Genomic DNA, 14,930 nt, shown 5'->3' on the forward strand with positions numbered 1-14,930 from the left:
CAGCTCTATACATATACCACACGCAGCTCAGAGTGCACTTCTTGTTTTCATTTTACTCTATTATGAAGTTACTCATTTTTGAGGGAGGCCCTTGCTATACAGACCTGGCTAACCTCAAAGTTGCTATGTAGCCCAGAAAGCCTTGAACTTGCAGCTACCTTCCTGCATCGTCTCTCGAGTTCTGGGATTATAGGCAAGTGCTATGCAGGAAGTCCTGTTATATCTTTATTGCTGTTCCTTTGGTTTTGAGACAGGTCTTAGTCTATAGCAGACATTAAACTCACAGCATTCCTCCTGCTTCGGCTTCTAAGATACTACAATTATAGGCATGAGCCATCATGCCTGACTAAAAAAACAATTTTCGGATATGCATATGTATGTGTATACAGGTGCAGATACATGTGAGTGGAAGCCAGAGGACAACTTCAAGTGTCAATCATGTTCTCTATCTAGTGGTAGGGCACAGGCTTGTGCATGTGTGCACACCTATGGTGGTCAGAGCAGACCATTGGCTCTCTTTCTGTTACTCTCTTTATTACAGTCTTGAGACAGGATGTCTCAGTGAAGCAGAAGTTCATTTTTTGGACTAAACCAGGTAGCCAACCAGCTTTCAGAAGCTCCTGTCTCTACCTGCAATGCTTGGGTTGCAGGAATGCACTGCTATGACCAGCTTTTTACATGGATGCTGGGAATCTGAACTCAGGTTCTCATGGCTGACCAGTGAGTCCCAGGGATCATCTTGTCTCTGCGTCTCCAGTACGGAAATGACAAGTGCATGCTACCACATGCAGCTAGGGATAAAACTCAGGCTCTCCTGTGGGTACAGCAGGCACCTTACAAACTGAGCTATTTCCTTGGCTCCAAAAGATGGTTTTTAAAGCAATGTAAATGTAGCTACAGTCAAATTCAATTACTAGGTACTTATATCTTCTCCTGCTCACAGAACCAGATTATCTCCTATGAAAAAAAGCTCATTTTGGTCAAAAGTCTTATCTAATTTACTATCTACTTTTATTATTTTTTACATTTACTTATTTATTTATTCTCTCCCTCTCCTCCCTTAATCCTAGCACTCGGAAGAGCAGAGGTAGGTGCACCTCTGAGCTCAAGGTCAACTGGTCTACAGATCAAGTTCGAGAATAGCCAGGACTTCACAGAGAAACCCTGTCTTGAACATTCAAAACACAAAACAAAAAACCCCAAACCCAATCCCCCCAAAACATCAAGAACCAAAACCATATACTCCTACCCCCATGTATATAAGTGTGTGTGAGTGTAAGCTCTTTTTTAAAGATTTACTTATTTATTTTATGTATATGAGTACACTGTAGCTGTACAGATAGTTGTGAGCCTTCATGTGGTTACTGGGAATTGAACTCAGGACCTCTCTATTCACTCTAGTCCCGCTCGTTCTGGCCCAAAGATTTATTTATTATTATATGTAAGTACACTGTAGCTGACTTTAGACACCCCAGAAGAGGGCGTCAGATCTCATTATGGATGGTTGTGAGCCACCATGTGGTTGCTTGAATTTGAACTCAGAACCTGTAGGAAAGCAGCTATTGAGCCATGTCACCAGCCCTCTGAGTAAGATCTCATTGCCAGGCCTGATGACCAGAGTTAAGTTCCTGGTACCCACATGGTTGGTGGGAAAGGACAGATCTACACACTGTCCTCTGACTTCCATGTACCCTGTGGCACACAAACCCACTCACAGACAATCTAAGTAAATAAGTACAACAAAGTGGAGCACTGGTTTCTGCTTATGCCTGTTTCTTTGCTATGCATTCTCCATACAACAGGCTTTTAAAAACACAATGTAGCTCATGCAGTTTCCACACTTAACACTTAACATAACTGTTCTACTGTAATTAGAATGAAATTCAAAGTCCTCACTATGACCCTCACAGTTCAACATAAATCACCTTCTGAATCATAGTTTATAACTGATGTTCATACAGAATAATCACTTTCTATTTAGGAAATGTGAGGAAAACTCACAGGGAAATTAATGGATGAATCAAAAATTTTAGGTAAACAAAGTGGCACTTGAAAAGACTTTGATTCTTCCTTGTTGAGACTGGATCTTGCTATGTTGCCCAGACTGTTTCTAACTTGTGAGCTCAGTGACATCCCCCAGCCTCCCAAGCAGCTGTGAACATCACATTGCTTCAGTTAAGAGTATGCACTTTAGCCAGGCAATGGTGGCACGAGTCTTTAGTGCCAGCATTTGGGAGGCAGAAGCAGGCAGATCTCTCAGTTCAGGGGATCCTGGTTTACATGGCAAGTTCTAGCCAGCTAAGGCTGTAAAATCAAACCCTGTGGGAATGGAGGGAGGAAGAAAGAGAGAGGGAGGGCTGGAGGGAGGACAGCGAGATTACGTACATTAGATGTGATGGGCTAGGATAGGGGGACAACTTACCTGATCTATTTGGTCTTGTTGACCTTTGTATACAGTCTCAGGATCTGAAGGAGGCCGAAGGTGGAATTCTGAGTCACAGAAATTTCCATCACCATCTACATTGTGGAGGCTTTCCCAGACAATTTTTTCTTCAGTAAGAAACCCCTGGTCTGTTACCAACAAATACAGTTGACCCTTAACAAGAATAACAAAAAAAAAAGTAGTGTTAAATTCTCCCAATGTAGCTGACATTATATTTAAGGAACATTTTAAATCTATATGCTTGAAGTGCAGTAATTATTCTAACTAGATCTGTGAGACCCAATAAAAGACAAGCAGATAACTTCTCTCTCTGCTCAACTTCACCTGGTTTTGTCTGTAGCTGGAAGTCAGCACAGGAGATAATGAGCTTTTGGCATGCTGACAAACAGCTCTGGGGGTTGCAATCTCATGTCACAAAATATAAAGATACAACTGGAAAGCAAATGCAGAAAAGAAAAAAAAAAGATACCACAGTGTTTGGTTTTGTTTAAAAAAATAGACCAAAGCCAAGCCAGCCTTTCCCTTTGTGCCATTTTGTTCCTTAACAAAACCCAAGAACAACAAACCCCCAAAAGTATATATCTGTGTGTAGACTGCTGCACATGTGCCGTGCCCCAAGGGGCCAGAATGTGTCATATTTTCTGACGCTGGAGTTACAGCCGCTGAGAGCTGCCTGGGTGTTGGAAACTAAATCAGGATCTCTGCAAGAGCAGTGCATGTTCTTAAGCTGTGGCATCTCTCCAGTCCCACTTGTTTTTTAAATGCCCCGCCACTGTATTTAATCAACAATAGTTTAATCAGTGTAATAGTTAATAGTTTAATAGTGTAGTAGTTTAATACAGTGTATTCAAGAGTACTTCTAAGTCCAGCTCTGCTGTGCGTTCCTTTTGCCGCTACTTAAGGATAAAGGACAAACCTTTGCCTGTAGAGTCACTTTCCTACTCCTACACCCGCATCCTCATCCCACAGGGTCTCACTATGTAGCTCTGGCTGTCCTAGAACTCACAATGTAGAACTGAGAGATCAGCCTGCCTCTCCCTCAAAATTGGTGTGATTAAAGGTGTGCACCAATAGGCCCAGCTTCTTCCCTTTTCTTCCCTTTAAAACAAAGGACAATTTCTCATTCAAAAGTCACTTTTAAAATAACTAAATGGATTTTCACTTAGATTGGCATGCTGTGGGGAGGAAGCTGCCCCTCTTAGTCAAACTGTTAACAGATTACTATTATGTTCACTGATTCTGTAGTGCTGGTGAGTGGCTCCCCCCTGGAGAGCCTGGTAGGTAAGAGTCTTTACTATTCTGCTGCTCCTTAAGCCACACATTTGTCTCAGCAGCTTAAGCATCACTCTGAACATCACTTTCCATTTCTAATGTAAGCAGGAACAGGGAGGCAAAAGCAAGCCTCACAGCTTTTTTCCCTCCTTATACTGCACAGATCCCTTTTAAAATCACAGGTTGGTGGGCCATAGTGGTGCACACCTCTAATCCCAGCAGAGGCAGGTAGATCTCTGTGAGTTCCAGGACAGTCAGAGCTATGAAGTGAGCTCCTGTCTCAAAAAATCAAGTCAAATCAAATCAAATCAAATCAAATCAAATCAAATCAAATCAATCAATCAATCAATGTAGCAGGCACTCAATCAATCAATCACAGATTGATCTTTACCCAGAAATATACCATCTCTGGACTCTTCACATTTGTTTTTCTATAGTCTGCCAATGTTTTAAGATAATCAAGTCTCTCACATTAAAAAGTAGAAATGGGAAGGGGCAGTGGGGTGGCTTCATAGGTAAAGACTACCTGCGTTCGATTCCTGGAACCGATATGGTAGAAAGAAAGAACTGATTTGCCAAAGTAGCCACCTGGCCTTTACAAGTGTACCACGGCACACAAGTGTCTTGCCCAAGTGCTCACATAAACTTTGTCCACCTCCCAATAATAATGAATAACAAACAAAACAACACACGAGCCAGATGCAAGTGCAGGTTTGCGTGCCCGTGGGCATGGGAACCTGAATGGGAACACCATTTGGGTCCTGGATTTTAAGGTTAGTTAGCAATGGTGAAAGTCTGAGGCCAAGTGTGGTGGCAGCACACTTAAATCCCAGCACTCAGGAGGCAGGCAAAGCTTTATGAGTTCCAGGTCAACCTAGCCTACACAGTGAGTTCCAGGATGGTCAAAGCTACATGGTAAAATCGCCTCATAAAACAAACCATAAACAAAAACATGAAAAACACCAACCTTGAGTTCTACCACACCCACATCCCATATCCTTTTTTTTTTTTTTTTTTTTTTTTTTTTTTTTTCAAGACAGGTCTTTTCTGTATAGCCCGGGGTTGAGCCATGTGCCCAACATCTCCTTTTTTGGCAAACCATTATATAAAAAAACAAACTTCTTTTAAAAATGTTCATTTCTTTTAAGTGTGTGTGTGTAATCAAGTAGCCTGGGTTCCAACACAGGCCCTCTGGAAGTATAGCCAGTACTCTTAGCTGAAGCATCTCTCCAGCACTCAGCAAAACATTTCTAGGAGTTGCCTGCTCCTGCCTTCTCCATTCCTGCCATTCTTAAGTAACTCAAATTCTTTTGAGGCCACTCCTGTCCCTCATCCCCTGTCTGTCCCCAGGTTCATATCTCTTCCCTCTTAGTTTCCTAGATGCTACACTCTAGCCTCCCTCTTGTCCTCTTCCTTCTCAGCTCCTTTTACTAAGACATCTTCCTTGAGTTGAACCCTTAAAAGTTGGCATTCATTAATTCTCTATTGTAGGGTTTCTTTTTTGGTTCCTTACTTTTCTTGTAAACTCCCAAAATTACTGTATTTTCTTGTAAAGCCTAAAACTCTATCTGTATGTCCAAATCATTCCAGTATTGAAGAATTACCCAGTATTTCCACTTGGAAGGGCACCTCAGAAGTACATCTTAGACCCCAGACACTTAGCATTGTATCTTTTTCCCCCATCCTTACCTGTTTCTTTTGCTTATTTGTTTGTTTTGGGATAGGGTCTTGTAACTCTGGCTGGCCTGGAACTTGCTATGCAGACCAGCTGGCCTTGAACTCACAGAGCTTCACCCATCTTGGCCTCTCAAGTGCTAAGATTAAAGGTGTGAGCCACTATGCATGGCTAATCTTGTATGATTCAATGAGGAACATCACCATCCACACAGGACCCATCACTCATTTTTCAAATCCAATGGAGATATTAGGCTGATCTGTCCTCCGAGCCACTCGACAATTTTTCTACATTGCATGGCCATTACCACATCTTGTCCAAATCACTATAATATCCTCCTTCTTTATCTCTTGGAGTGTTTCCTAACTAAATTTCACCTCACTCTCAAAGTCTAAAGCAAATTAATGGTACCCAGGGGCAGGAGGGCACATGACACCAGTGCAGGATTGCTTAGCTACAGAATAAACTTTATAGGAAATCTTAGAAGCAGAAGAAAAGGCAGAACATATTTTCTGGGTTCCCATGATCTTATAGATAGGCCTTCTTGGTCTAGACAGGGGCATATCCTTTTCAACCACATAAAATTGGGAACACTTAGCTGACCAGTAAAGACTTCCCGGTTGGAGATAATGTTTTAATAGAAGAGAGAACATCATAAGGTATGTAGTTCTGTGGTACAGTTGCTAACCTAGCTGGCATGAAGTGAGAGGTGGAAGGGGAGAGGGAAGGGAGGAGAGGGGAAGGGAGGAGAGGGAAGGGAAGAAGGAGAGGGAGAGGGAGGAATTCTCAGCTACCAGTGACAGCCAACAGTTTTCCAACAGAACTGTTTCATTCCTACTCACTCTTAGGCCAAAAGAAGAAGAAGAAGAAAACCCCAGGGCCATTAAGAAAATCAGGCTCATCTCTTCTAACACTCTGGTTGAAGAGCCCAGTGTCTCAGCCTTCTTTCATCCATCTTCCTTCTAACCTTGCAGCTCACAGCTCGCTTTTGGTCCCTGCCACCTTGGGGCCTTTGCACACATGCTGCTAGGTATTTCTGCTTAGCTAGTTATTTTTGTTGTTGTTTTGTTGTTAACCGATTAAAGTCTTAGATGATTCATTCTCAGACGTCAGAGTTTTCTTTTTCTTGGCAGTGTTGGTGATTGACTCTAGGGTCTTGTGCATGCTGGGTAATTGCAGTTCTCCATCCTTATGCTTGTGTCTATGTGACATTTTCAGAAAAGTCTTTCTAGATAAAATCCTGGGAAAAAATCTCAGAGTTTGTAGTATGTATCCTTCACAGAAGCATCTCAGTAGCAAAGCAGTCGTTAGGTGGGAGAAACCATGGCTGCTGTATCTATGGCTGTGCTTGTCCTGCTTAGCTTAGCTAATACATCAGTGGGCTCAAGGCTTGAAGAGGACAAAAAGCAAAATGATATAAGCCACTTTGATATGACACACTTTGACTTTAGATTCTTGATCTTGCACACACCTACCTATGAAGCTGAAGCAATAAAATGTACTCTTCTAAAATTAGAAGAACTATTTATGGCTTTGTTGGCAAACAAATAATTTTATATTACCCCATGTCATCCACTGATTAAAAAACATTGATGGAAACATGAGAATGTGGTTTATGGCTTCCATAAGTTACTTTCATTTAGAAAATAAACACGTATTCACAGGGGAGGCAAACTGGTAACGAGACAGAAAACAGCAAAAACTCAATAAGGACAGTAACAGGCAGAGGATGGTGAGGGAAGTGGTCCTCAGTCTCAGATTTACATTTAAACCATCAGGGAGCATCTGACACGACTGATGCAGGACTGGAAGTGTAGCACAGAGGTGGAGTGCTTACCTAGCATGTATAAAGCACTGGGTCTCATCCTTTAGGCTGTAAAAGCCTGGTGTTCAGGTCCCATCTCCTTTAGGGACTCTGATTTAATAGCATTAGTAGTCAGTTCTGGGCACTGATGCTTTAAAACAGCCATTCAGATCTGTCTAGGATACAACCAGGGCTGAGAAGTACTAGTTTAAGTAGAAAAGAGGCAGCTTTCAGTAAGTTAGTATCTGGGCTGCTTCTTTAAGAATGAGTAATTTGGCAATAGGCAAATAGCAGTGAGGAGAGCTTCCCAAACAGGATGAAGAAATAAAAATGGATGCAAATGAGGACACATTAAACTCAGATAGGATGGCATCTGTGGCAGAGAAGAACTGCATTTTGTCCCCCAGACATAGGGTGCTAACTGAACATCTGTGCTGTTTTAACAACACAGCAAGAACAGCATTCGGCCATAGGTGTCTAGGTTGATACACTTCTAAACTAGATGTTACTTGTAAAATCAAAAGAGACAGATCTAAGAGATGAATAAAAAGAATGGACAATTAAGTGTGTATGTGTGCATACATGTAAAAATCATAAACACATTGATAACTGTAATAAATCCACGTTGTCATGAAGGTAATTCATGTTGGAGGGAAGATGAGGGGTGGAAAGGAAGTCTTGTTTTGTATCCCAGGCTAGCCTTGAACTGAAAATCCTCCTCCTCAGCATACGCAGAAGCTGGGATCACAGCAATCAGCAACACATTGACATTCAGCTTAGGGCAGATCTCCATTCTAACCTCTAACATCCTTTACTGTGTACACATCAGCATCCTCAGGCGCAGGCACCCTGGCGCTAGCGCTAGGTATTTTGTTTCCTCTAAGTAAGAAATAACCTAGTTAGGCATGGCAGCACATGTGTTCCAAAGGCTGAGGCAGCAAAATCTCCACTTCAAGGCCAGTGTAGGCTTCCCGTGAAATCCTCTCCCCAAGAAAATAAAAAGTAGCCACATGAGTGCAATGACCTGGGATAAAGAAGTTGAGACTTGGCTTAGAGAGTGATCAAGGTGACACTTCAATTGCTACTTCACTCTTTTCTAAAGCAGTACTTAATAATTACCTTCACAACGTGATGGCTAAGGAATAGTATGCTAAATTGTACTCTGCAGCATATCAAAACACATCTCTAAATCAAACTCCTTTGATTGAGAGTAAAAAGTATCTTTCTATATCCTACCTTGTATTTTGTCATGGTGCTAAAATGATTATTCCGAAAGAACACACAGAGCTCTCCTTCCTGAACCGTTGAAGTCAGTTCACATAATCCATGGTACGTCAGTTGAGTGGCTGTATTGTTTAGAAACTGCTCAGCTACAAAGCCTACGGAACCAATGTGTACTATGAGAAGGAAGAATTATTTCAAAGTCAGAAAGTTACTTTTCCTACTTACATTTGTTTCAACTATATACAAAGGCCAATTAATATAAGGCTTTTCCTGTTAACAGATTGGAGATGTATCTTTCTAATTCTCTTATGGGAGCAGTGACCCTTGTCACTCCTGTCCTGAAGAAACAGTGACATAAAATTGCTTTCATCCATAGGTGTATTCACTTAACTTGTGAAAACTCTTCCAGGAGGTTTACAAGGGACAGGGATACTATAAAACAACAACAGGGAAGTTACTCTACATTTTGTAGGGAGCTAAGGCCAGGCATGGCAGGGTATGCCTCAATCTCTATGAGTTCAAGGCCAGCTTGGTCTAGAAAGTGAGTTTCAGGCCATCCAGGGTGAGAGAGAGACACACACAGAGACACAGACAGAGAAAAACACAGAGACACTCAGACATACTGAGCCACAAAGGCAGAGAAAGCACAGCAAGTGGCGCAGAGAGTAGAGCTGTATTAAAAGACACTTCAATGAGAAGCTGATAATGACTGAGCAGGACTTGGCAGCGTAGTGTGGCTGAGCACGGGAGGTTAGGGCACCTTATCCATTTCCATTTCATTCTAAGGCCTGGACACTTAGAATTCCAAAGGAGTTACAGAAATTCACCCATACATCACACTAACCAGGGCTTGGTTGGGGGAGGAGAATTTGGGATTTACAGCATATATTTGTGTTTATACACTGGGAAAGAAGAGTCCCTCCCCCATGTTATTGTTATTACCTTGTTTGGCAGAATGTATTCAAGCTTTTATTACTGTGTACCCTTTTAAAGGATACAGTGTTTACTAAAAAATAACACTCCTGGTTGCAGTATCCATATTCATACATGCATTCTTGAGAAAAATACAAAAAAATTCACTGCACTGGGGACAGAGCCACCACTATTATGTTGGTATGAAGTAAAAAATGAATACAAGAAATCTTTTTCAGAATCTTCTGTTTATGGAATAGGAAACAGGCTCACAGAAAATAGATGCTTTGCCCAAGGACACCAAACCAGTTATGTAAAGTGAAGACTAGAACCAGAGAAATTATTATTGGTATTAAAATGTCACCAACTTAGTGCAGAAATGATTATGAATTCCACATGAATTACATGTCATCTGAATTCATAAGGGATAAACTTATTAAGAATTTAAAAACAATATTTCCTAATTTTTTGTTGTCTCTTAAATGGTAATTTCAATCCAATATAGATAAGCCTACCCTAGGTTCAACTTTTAATAACTAATTAAACAGATTTTTGTATGTCACTGTACATAGCAGTGAACTTAAGTGCATTCCGTCAAGTTTTGTACTTTTGCTGGAGCAGGGTGATGTATGTTCACCTCTAATCTCAGTACTTGGGCAGCAGAGGCTGAGGATGAATCTCTGTGAGTTTCAAATCAGCCAGAGCTATTTAGTAAAACTCTCTCGAGTAAGAAAAATAAAACAGTAAAAAAAAAACCTAATAAAAACATCTCAAACCTCTAAGTTTATATTGATACAACTTTTTTTCAATGAGAGAGAAGGAGGGAAATCTATTTTTACTTTGTAAAAAAAATATTTTTTTATTATTAGGCTGAGAATAGAACCCAACGAGGACTTTGTATATACTAAGTAAGCATTCTACTACCCAGCCCAGAGAAGTACCTCTTACAAAAGAATAACAGCCAATAAACATAAAAGGAATAATGAAAACATCATAACCACCACAACTATAATTGAGACAGTTAAAAATCAATGGCTTCAAATCTACTGAGTATATGACTCTTAGAGAAAGGTGTACTCACACAGTTTCAAAGCTGAAGGACAGATTATTAATTACTTATTAATTACAAAGAGAAAAGAGTGATTTTACAATAAAGATATTTGGACTATTCCACCTCACTCAAATATACAACCAATAATGAATAATCTGGCTCATGTACCCAATTTGGTGCAGTAAGAAGACTACTACAGAGGATGGCATCTGTGTGGTATTATAACCCAAAATATATCACCTGCATCTACTCATAAGAGAACAATCAGATAAATCAAAGTTGGGGCTATTCTACAAAATACTGGCCTGTACTTAAAAAAAATGTTAATAGAGAAGAGTGGGAGGGACGGGTAGAGAAGTGGAATAGGGGTTGTGGGCAGGAGAGAACAATGCTATAAATGCATAAAGGTTTGAAAAGGGGCTGGAGATAGGGCTGGTGGGTGAAAGCACTGATCTTGCAAAGGACCCAAGTTTGGTTCCCAGCACCCACATCTGACTGCTCACAACTGACTATAACTCCAACTCCAGAGGAGCTAAAGCCCTTCTCTGGCCTCAACAAGTACTCTCACACATGGTGTATACACACACACACACACACACACACACACACACACACACACACAAAATTTTAAAAAGGATTCTTGGCTATGGGTAGAACTTTGTACCAATGCCTCTTCCTTTGCGTGCAAGGGATTTTGTCTGGCTCAGCTTTCGTAGGTTTTGTGCATACTGCCACAGTCTCTTTGAGTTCATATGTGCATCTGTTCTGTTGGTCCTGGACAATGCTGTTTCTTTAAAATCATCCATCACATCCACCATCTCTTGTTCTTAACATTTTCCACTCCCTTCTTCTACATAGATCCCTGAATGTTGAAGGGAAGGGGCTATGATAAAGATACCTTATTTAGGGTTAAGCACTCTAAGCTAACTAACTCACTCAGTCCACTCAGTCTCTCTCTCTCTCTCAGTCCACTCAGTCTCTCTCTCTCTCTCTCTCTCTCTCTCTCTCTCTCTCTCCCTCCCTCCCTCCCTCCCAGTTGTAGATCTTTGTCTTAATTACTGTAGCAAAAAGCTTCTCTGGTGTGTGTTGAGCAAGGCATTGACCTATGGGTATAGCAATGTGTCAGTGTCATTGGGAGTCGTTTTATTGCTGTGCTCATATAGCAGAGTAATAGTAGGTTTTCCCCTGGACCTTATCTAATGTCAGGTTCCAGGCCTCATTAACAATATATCAGGTATGGGGGCTGGAGAGATGGCTCAGCAGTTAAGAGCACCAACTGCTCTTCCAGAGGTCCTGAGTTCAATTCCCGAAACCACATGGTGGCTCACAACCATATGTAATGGGATCTGGTACCCTCTTCTGGTTGTCTGAAGACAGCTACAGTGTACTCATATACACAAAATAAATAAATCTTTAAAAAAACCACTATCAGGTATGGGTTTCATCCCATGGAATAGGCCTTACATCCCACCAAATAGCGGTTGGTTAGGTCTAGAGCATTCTTGCTGCTAGTTTGTACAGTTGGCACGTCTGGTAGGCAGGCTGTATTACAGTTCTTAGGGTTTTTGTCTGGGGGAGACTGACGGTTATTTTACGTCTCTAGTAGTAGTAGTTTACTTCCCTAGCACCTTCTACCACTATGAACCTTAGCCAGTAGGAGTGATTCTTCCAGTTGAGTATCAGCTAGATTTCTCTAGGGAGAGAGAAAAATCAGTTTTCTGCAATTATAGTGACACTGGGTATATCCTCCACACTCCAGGGCAGCCCCCATGCTCAGAAGTGGTTGGCTAACACCTATCAGATTCCATTTTTTTTGTTTTTGTTTTTGTTTTTTAGTGATAAAGAACATGATGTTGAATGAATAGGTAGAGAAAAGGATCTGTAAGCAGTTGGGAAACAGGAAAGAATATGATAAAAATATACTATATGACAGAGTCAACTAACATGGACTCCTGGGGTCTTTCAGAGACTGAACCACTAACCAAAGAGTATATAAGTGCTGGACCTATGCCTCCTGCACATATGCAGCAGATGTGCAAGTTGGTCTTCATGTGGGTCCCCCAACAAGTGGAGCATAGGCTGTCCCTGACTCTGCTGCCTGCCTATGGATCCTGTTCCCCTAACTGGGCTGCTTTGGTTGACCTCAGTGTGAAAGAATATGGCTAGTCCTGCAGTGACTTGAGGTGCCAGGGTGGGGCGATACAGAGGGGGATCTCCCCCTTCTCAGAGGTGAAGGGGAGGGGTGGAGATGAGGAGCTGTGTGAGATGGGGACTGCAATCAGGATATAAAGCGAATAAATTAGTTAAAGGAAAGGAAAAAATATGAAATTCTCAAGGGTTAAAATAAAAGTTTAAAATAAAGCAGGAAAGAAAAGAAAGGAAAAGGAAACCAAGGATCTGTGCTAAATGACAGAGATTGAAGCTATTACAACTGTTATCTAATCCTGGCTGGAGGATACAGGGAAAGAAACAAAATGAGGGAATAGTTAAGAAACCCAGGAGTGGGCTAGCAAGATGGCTCAGAGGTTAAGAGCACAGGCTGCTCTTCTAGAGGACTTGAGTTCAATTCCCAGCAACCACATGGTGTCTCAAACCATCTGTAATGAGATATGGTGCCCTCTTCTGGCCTTCAGACATACATGCAGGCAGAACACTGTATACATACTAAATAAATAAATCTTAAAAATAAAAGTCTTTGGTTTTCTTGCCGGGCGTGGTGGGGCACGCCTTTAATCCCAGCACTTGGGAGGCAGAGGCAGGCGGATTTCTGAGTTCGAGGCCACCCTGGTCTACAGAGTGCGTTCCAGGACAGTCAGGGCTACACAGAGAAACCCTGTCTTGAAAAAAAAAAAAAAAGAAAAGAAGAAGTTACGCAGAATTCTTTCTTTCAAAGAGACAATGATGACACATTCATGAGTGAAGTGATGTGACACTTGCAATTAGCTATGATATGCTTTAGGAAGAAAAAGTGTGTTGTGTAGGAATACAGAATAAAGGCAGGTATTCAATGTGTGAGCAGCTGATAAATTAGGTAAAGAACATGCAAATGTTCACCAAGAGGGCCTACCTTTTTATAGTTTTTGAGACTTCTCAAAATAAATTAGAACAAAGACAAATGATGGATATTACTTAATAAATTAATAGTTACTACCTCTACTTAATGAAGATAATATGAATGCAAGTAGGCAAAAAGAAGTTTGAGTATATAACCTGGGGTTAGTTTTATAAGCATGTGTTTATTCTAGGAATAGTTGTTAAGAAGTTACTCCTAAAATGATGTGAAACTAAATGACTGACTTTGGGAGAGTCTGACAGTTGGTACTGGTGTGTGTGGGGGGGTAGTGGTGGTGATCCTTATTCATTCTTATTTTCATGTCACAAGCAATCATGATAGCAACCAGATTCAGAAGGCATGGCCACTCAAGAGGAAACCTGATGACCACTGTTTACTGTAACAATGCTACAAACTGTGCTGTGCTGTGCTGTGCTGTGCTGTGCTGTGCTGTCCTGTGCAGTGCAGTGCTGTGCTGTGCTGTGCTGTGCAGTGCTGTGCTGTGCTGTGCTGTGCTGTGCTGGGCTGTGCTGCGCTGTGCTGGGCTGTGCTGCGCTGTGCTGGGCTGTGCTGGGCTGTGCTGGGCTGTGCTGGGCTGTGCTGGGCTGTGCTGGGCTGTGCTGGGCTGTGCTGGGCTGTGCTGGGCTGTGCTGTGCTATGCTATGTATGCTGTGCTGTCCTGTGCAGTGCAGTGCTGTGCTGTGCAGTGCAGTGCTATGCTGTGCTGTGCTGTGCAGTGCTGGGCTGGGCTGTGCTGTGCTGTGCTGTGCTGTGCTGTGCTGTGCTGTGCTGTGCTGGGCTGGGCTGTGCTGGGCTGTGCTGGGCTGTGCTGGGCTGTGCTGGGCTGTGCTGGGCTGTGCTGGGCTGTGCTGGGCTGTGCTGGGCTGTACTTACAGGTGTCAGTTCCAAACAGAAAAGCTGCGCTTCTGACATCAGCTATATAGCACCTCCCCCCCCAAAAGGAATGCTAGTAAAAGTATTTCTTGTATCTTGAGGTTTCATGGAGTGTTTGGATTAAAAAGTAGTTGTCATTTAAGACTAAAGCTTATAAGGCTAGAAATAAACTGGCTTGGACATCTTACTGATTCAAAAGGAAGATATGGTTGAAGACTATAAATGAAAAGGAAGCAGATATGACTGAAACCACGTGGGAAGGAGTTGCTGAATTGTGAGTGAAAACGCCACTGTGCCTCCTCCCTTCTATGTGAACTCTGGAATCTTACACAAGTCATGGCTGCCATTATTTCAAACACACTACATATTGATATTTCTTATTATCAGAAAACTAGTTTAGCTTTTTAATCTGTGATAAACTTCATATATGATTGATTACTTCTTAGTGTAAAAATCATTTAGAGTTTCACTGCTATCGAATTGTCATATCGAAGACTTTATAATAAACATGCATGGTATATGTACCCAAAAGTTCTATGCACAGCAGATCAGGTGACCTTTTCTCATTTTTACCAAGATATTCTTCCCAAACTGTCCACACTA

General features: G+C 41.7%; 1 protein-coding gene across 1 annotated transcript in view; it reads right to left on the bottom strand.

Moving 5' to 3' along the window:
* The window catches only part of Mindy2 (MINDY lysine 48 deubiquitinase 2), a 57,233-nt gene that overhangs the window by 10,570 nt on the left and 31,733 nt on the right, over nt 1-14,930 (bottom strand). Inside the window, exons 6-7 of the mRNA XM_021172371.2 lie at nt 8,431-8,573; nt 2,423-2,596 (exon numbers count right to left, since the gene is read on the bottom strand). Of these exons, the coding sequence (XP_021028030.1) occupies nt 2,423-2,596; nt 8,431-8,573 (317 nt within the window). The remainder of the gene's footprint in view (nt 1-2,422; nt 2,597-8,430; nt 8,574-14,930) is intronic.

The sequence above is a fragment of the Mus caroli genome, chromosome 9 (genome assembly GCF_900094665.2).
Source record: "Mus caroli chromosome 9, CAROLI_EIJ_v1.1, whole genome shotgun sequence".
Lineage (NCBI taxonomy): Eukaryota > Metazoa > Chordata > Mammalia > Rodentia > Muridae > Mus > Mus caroli.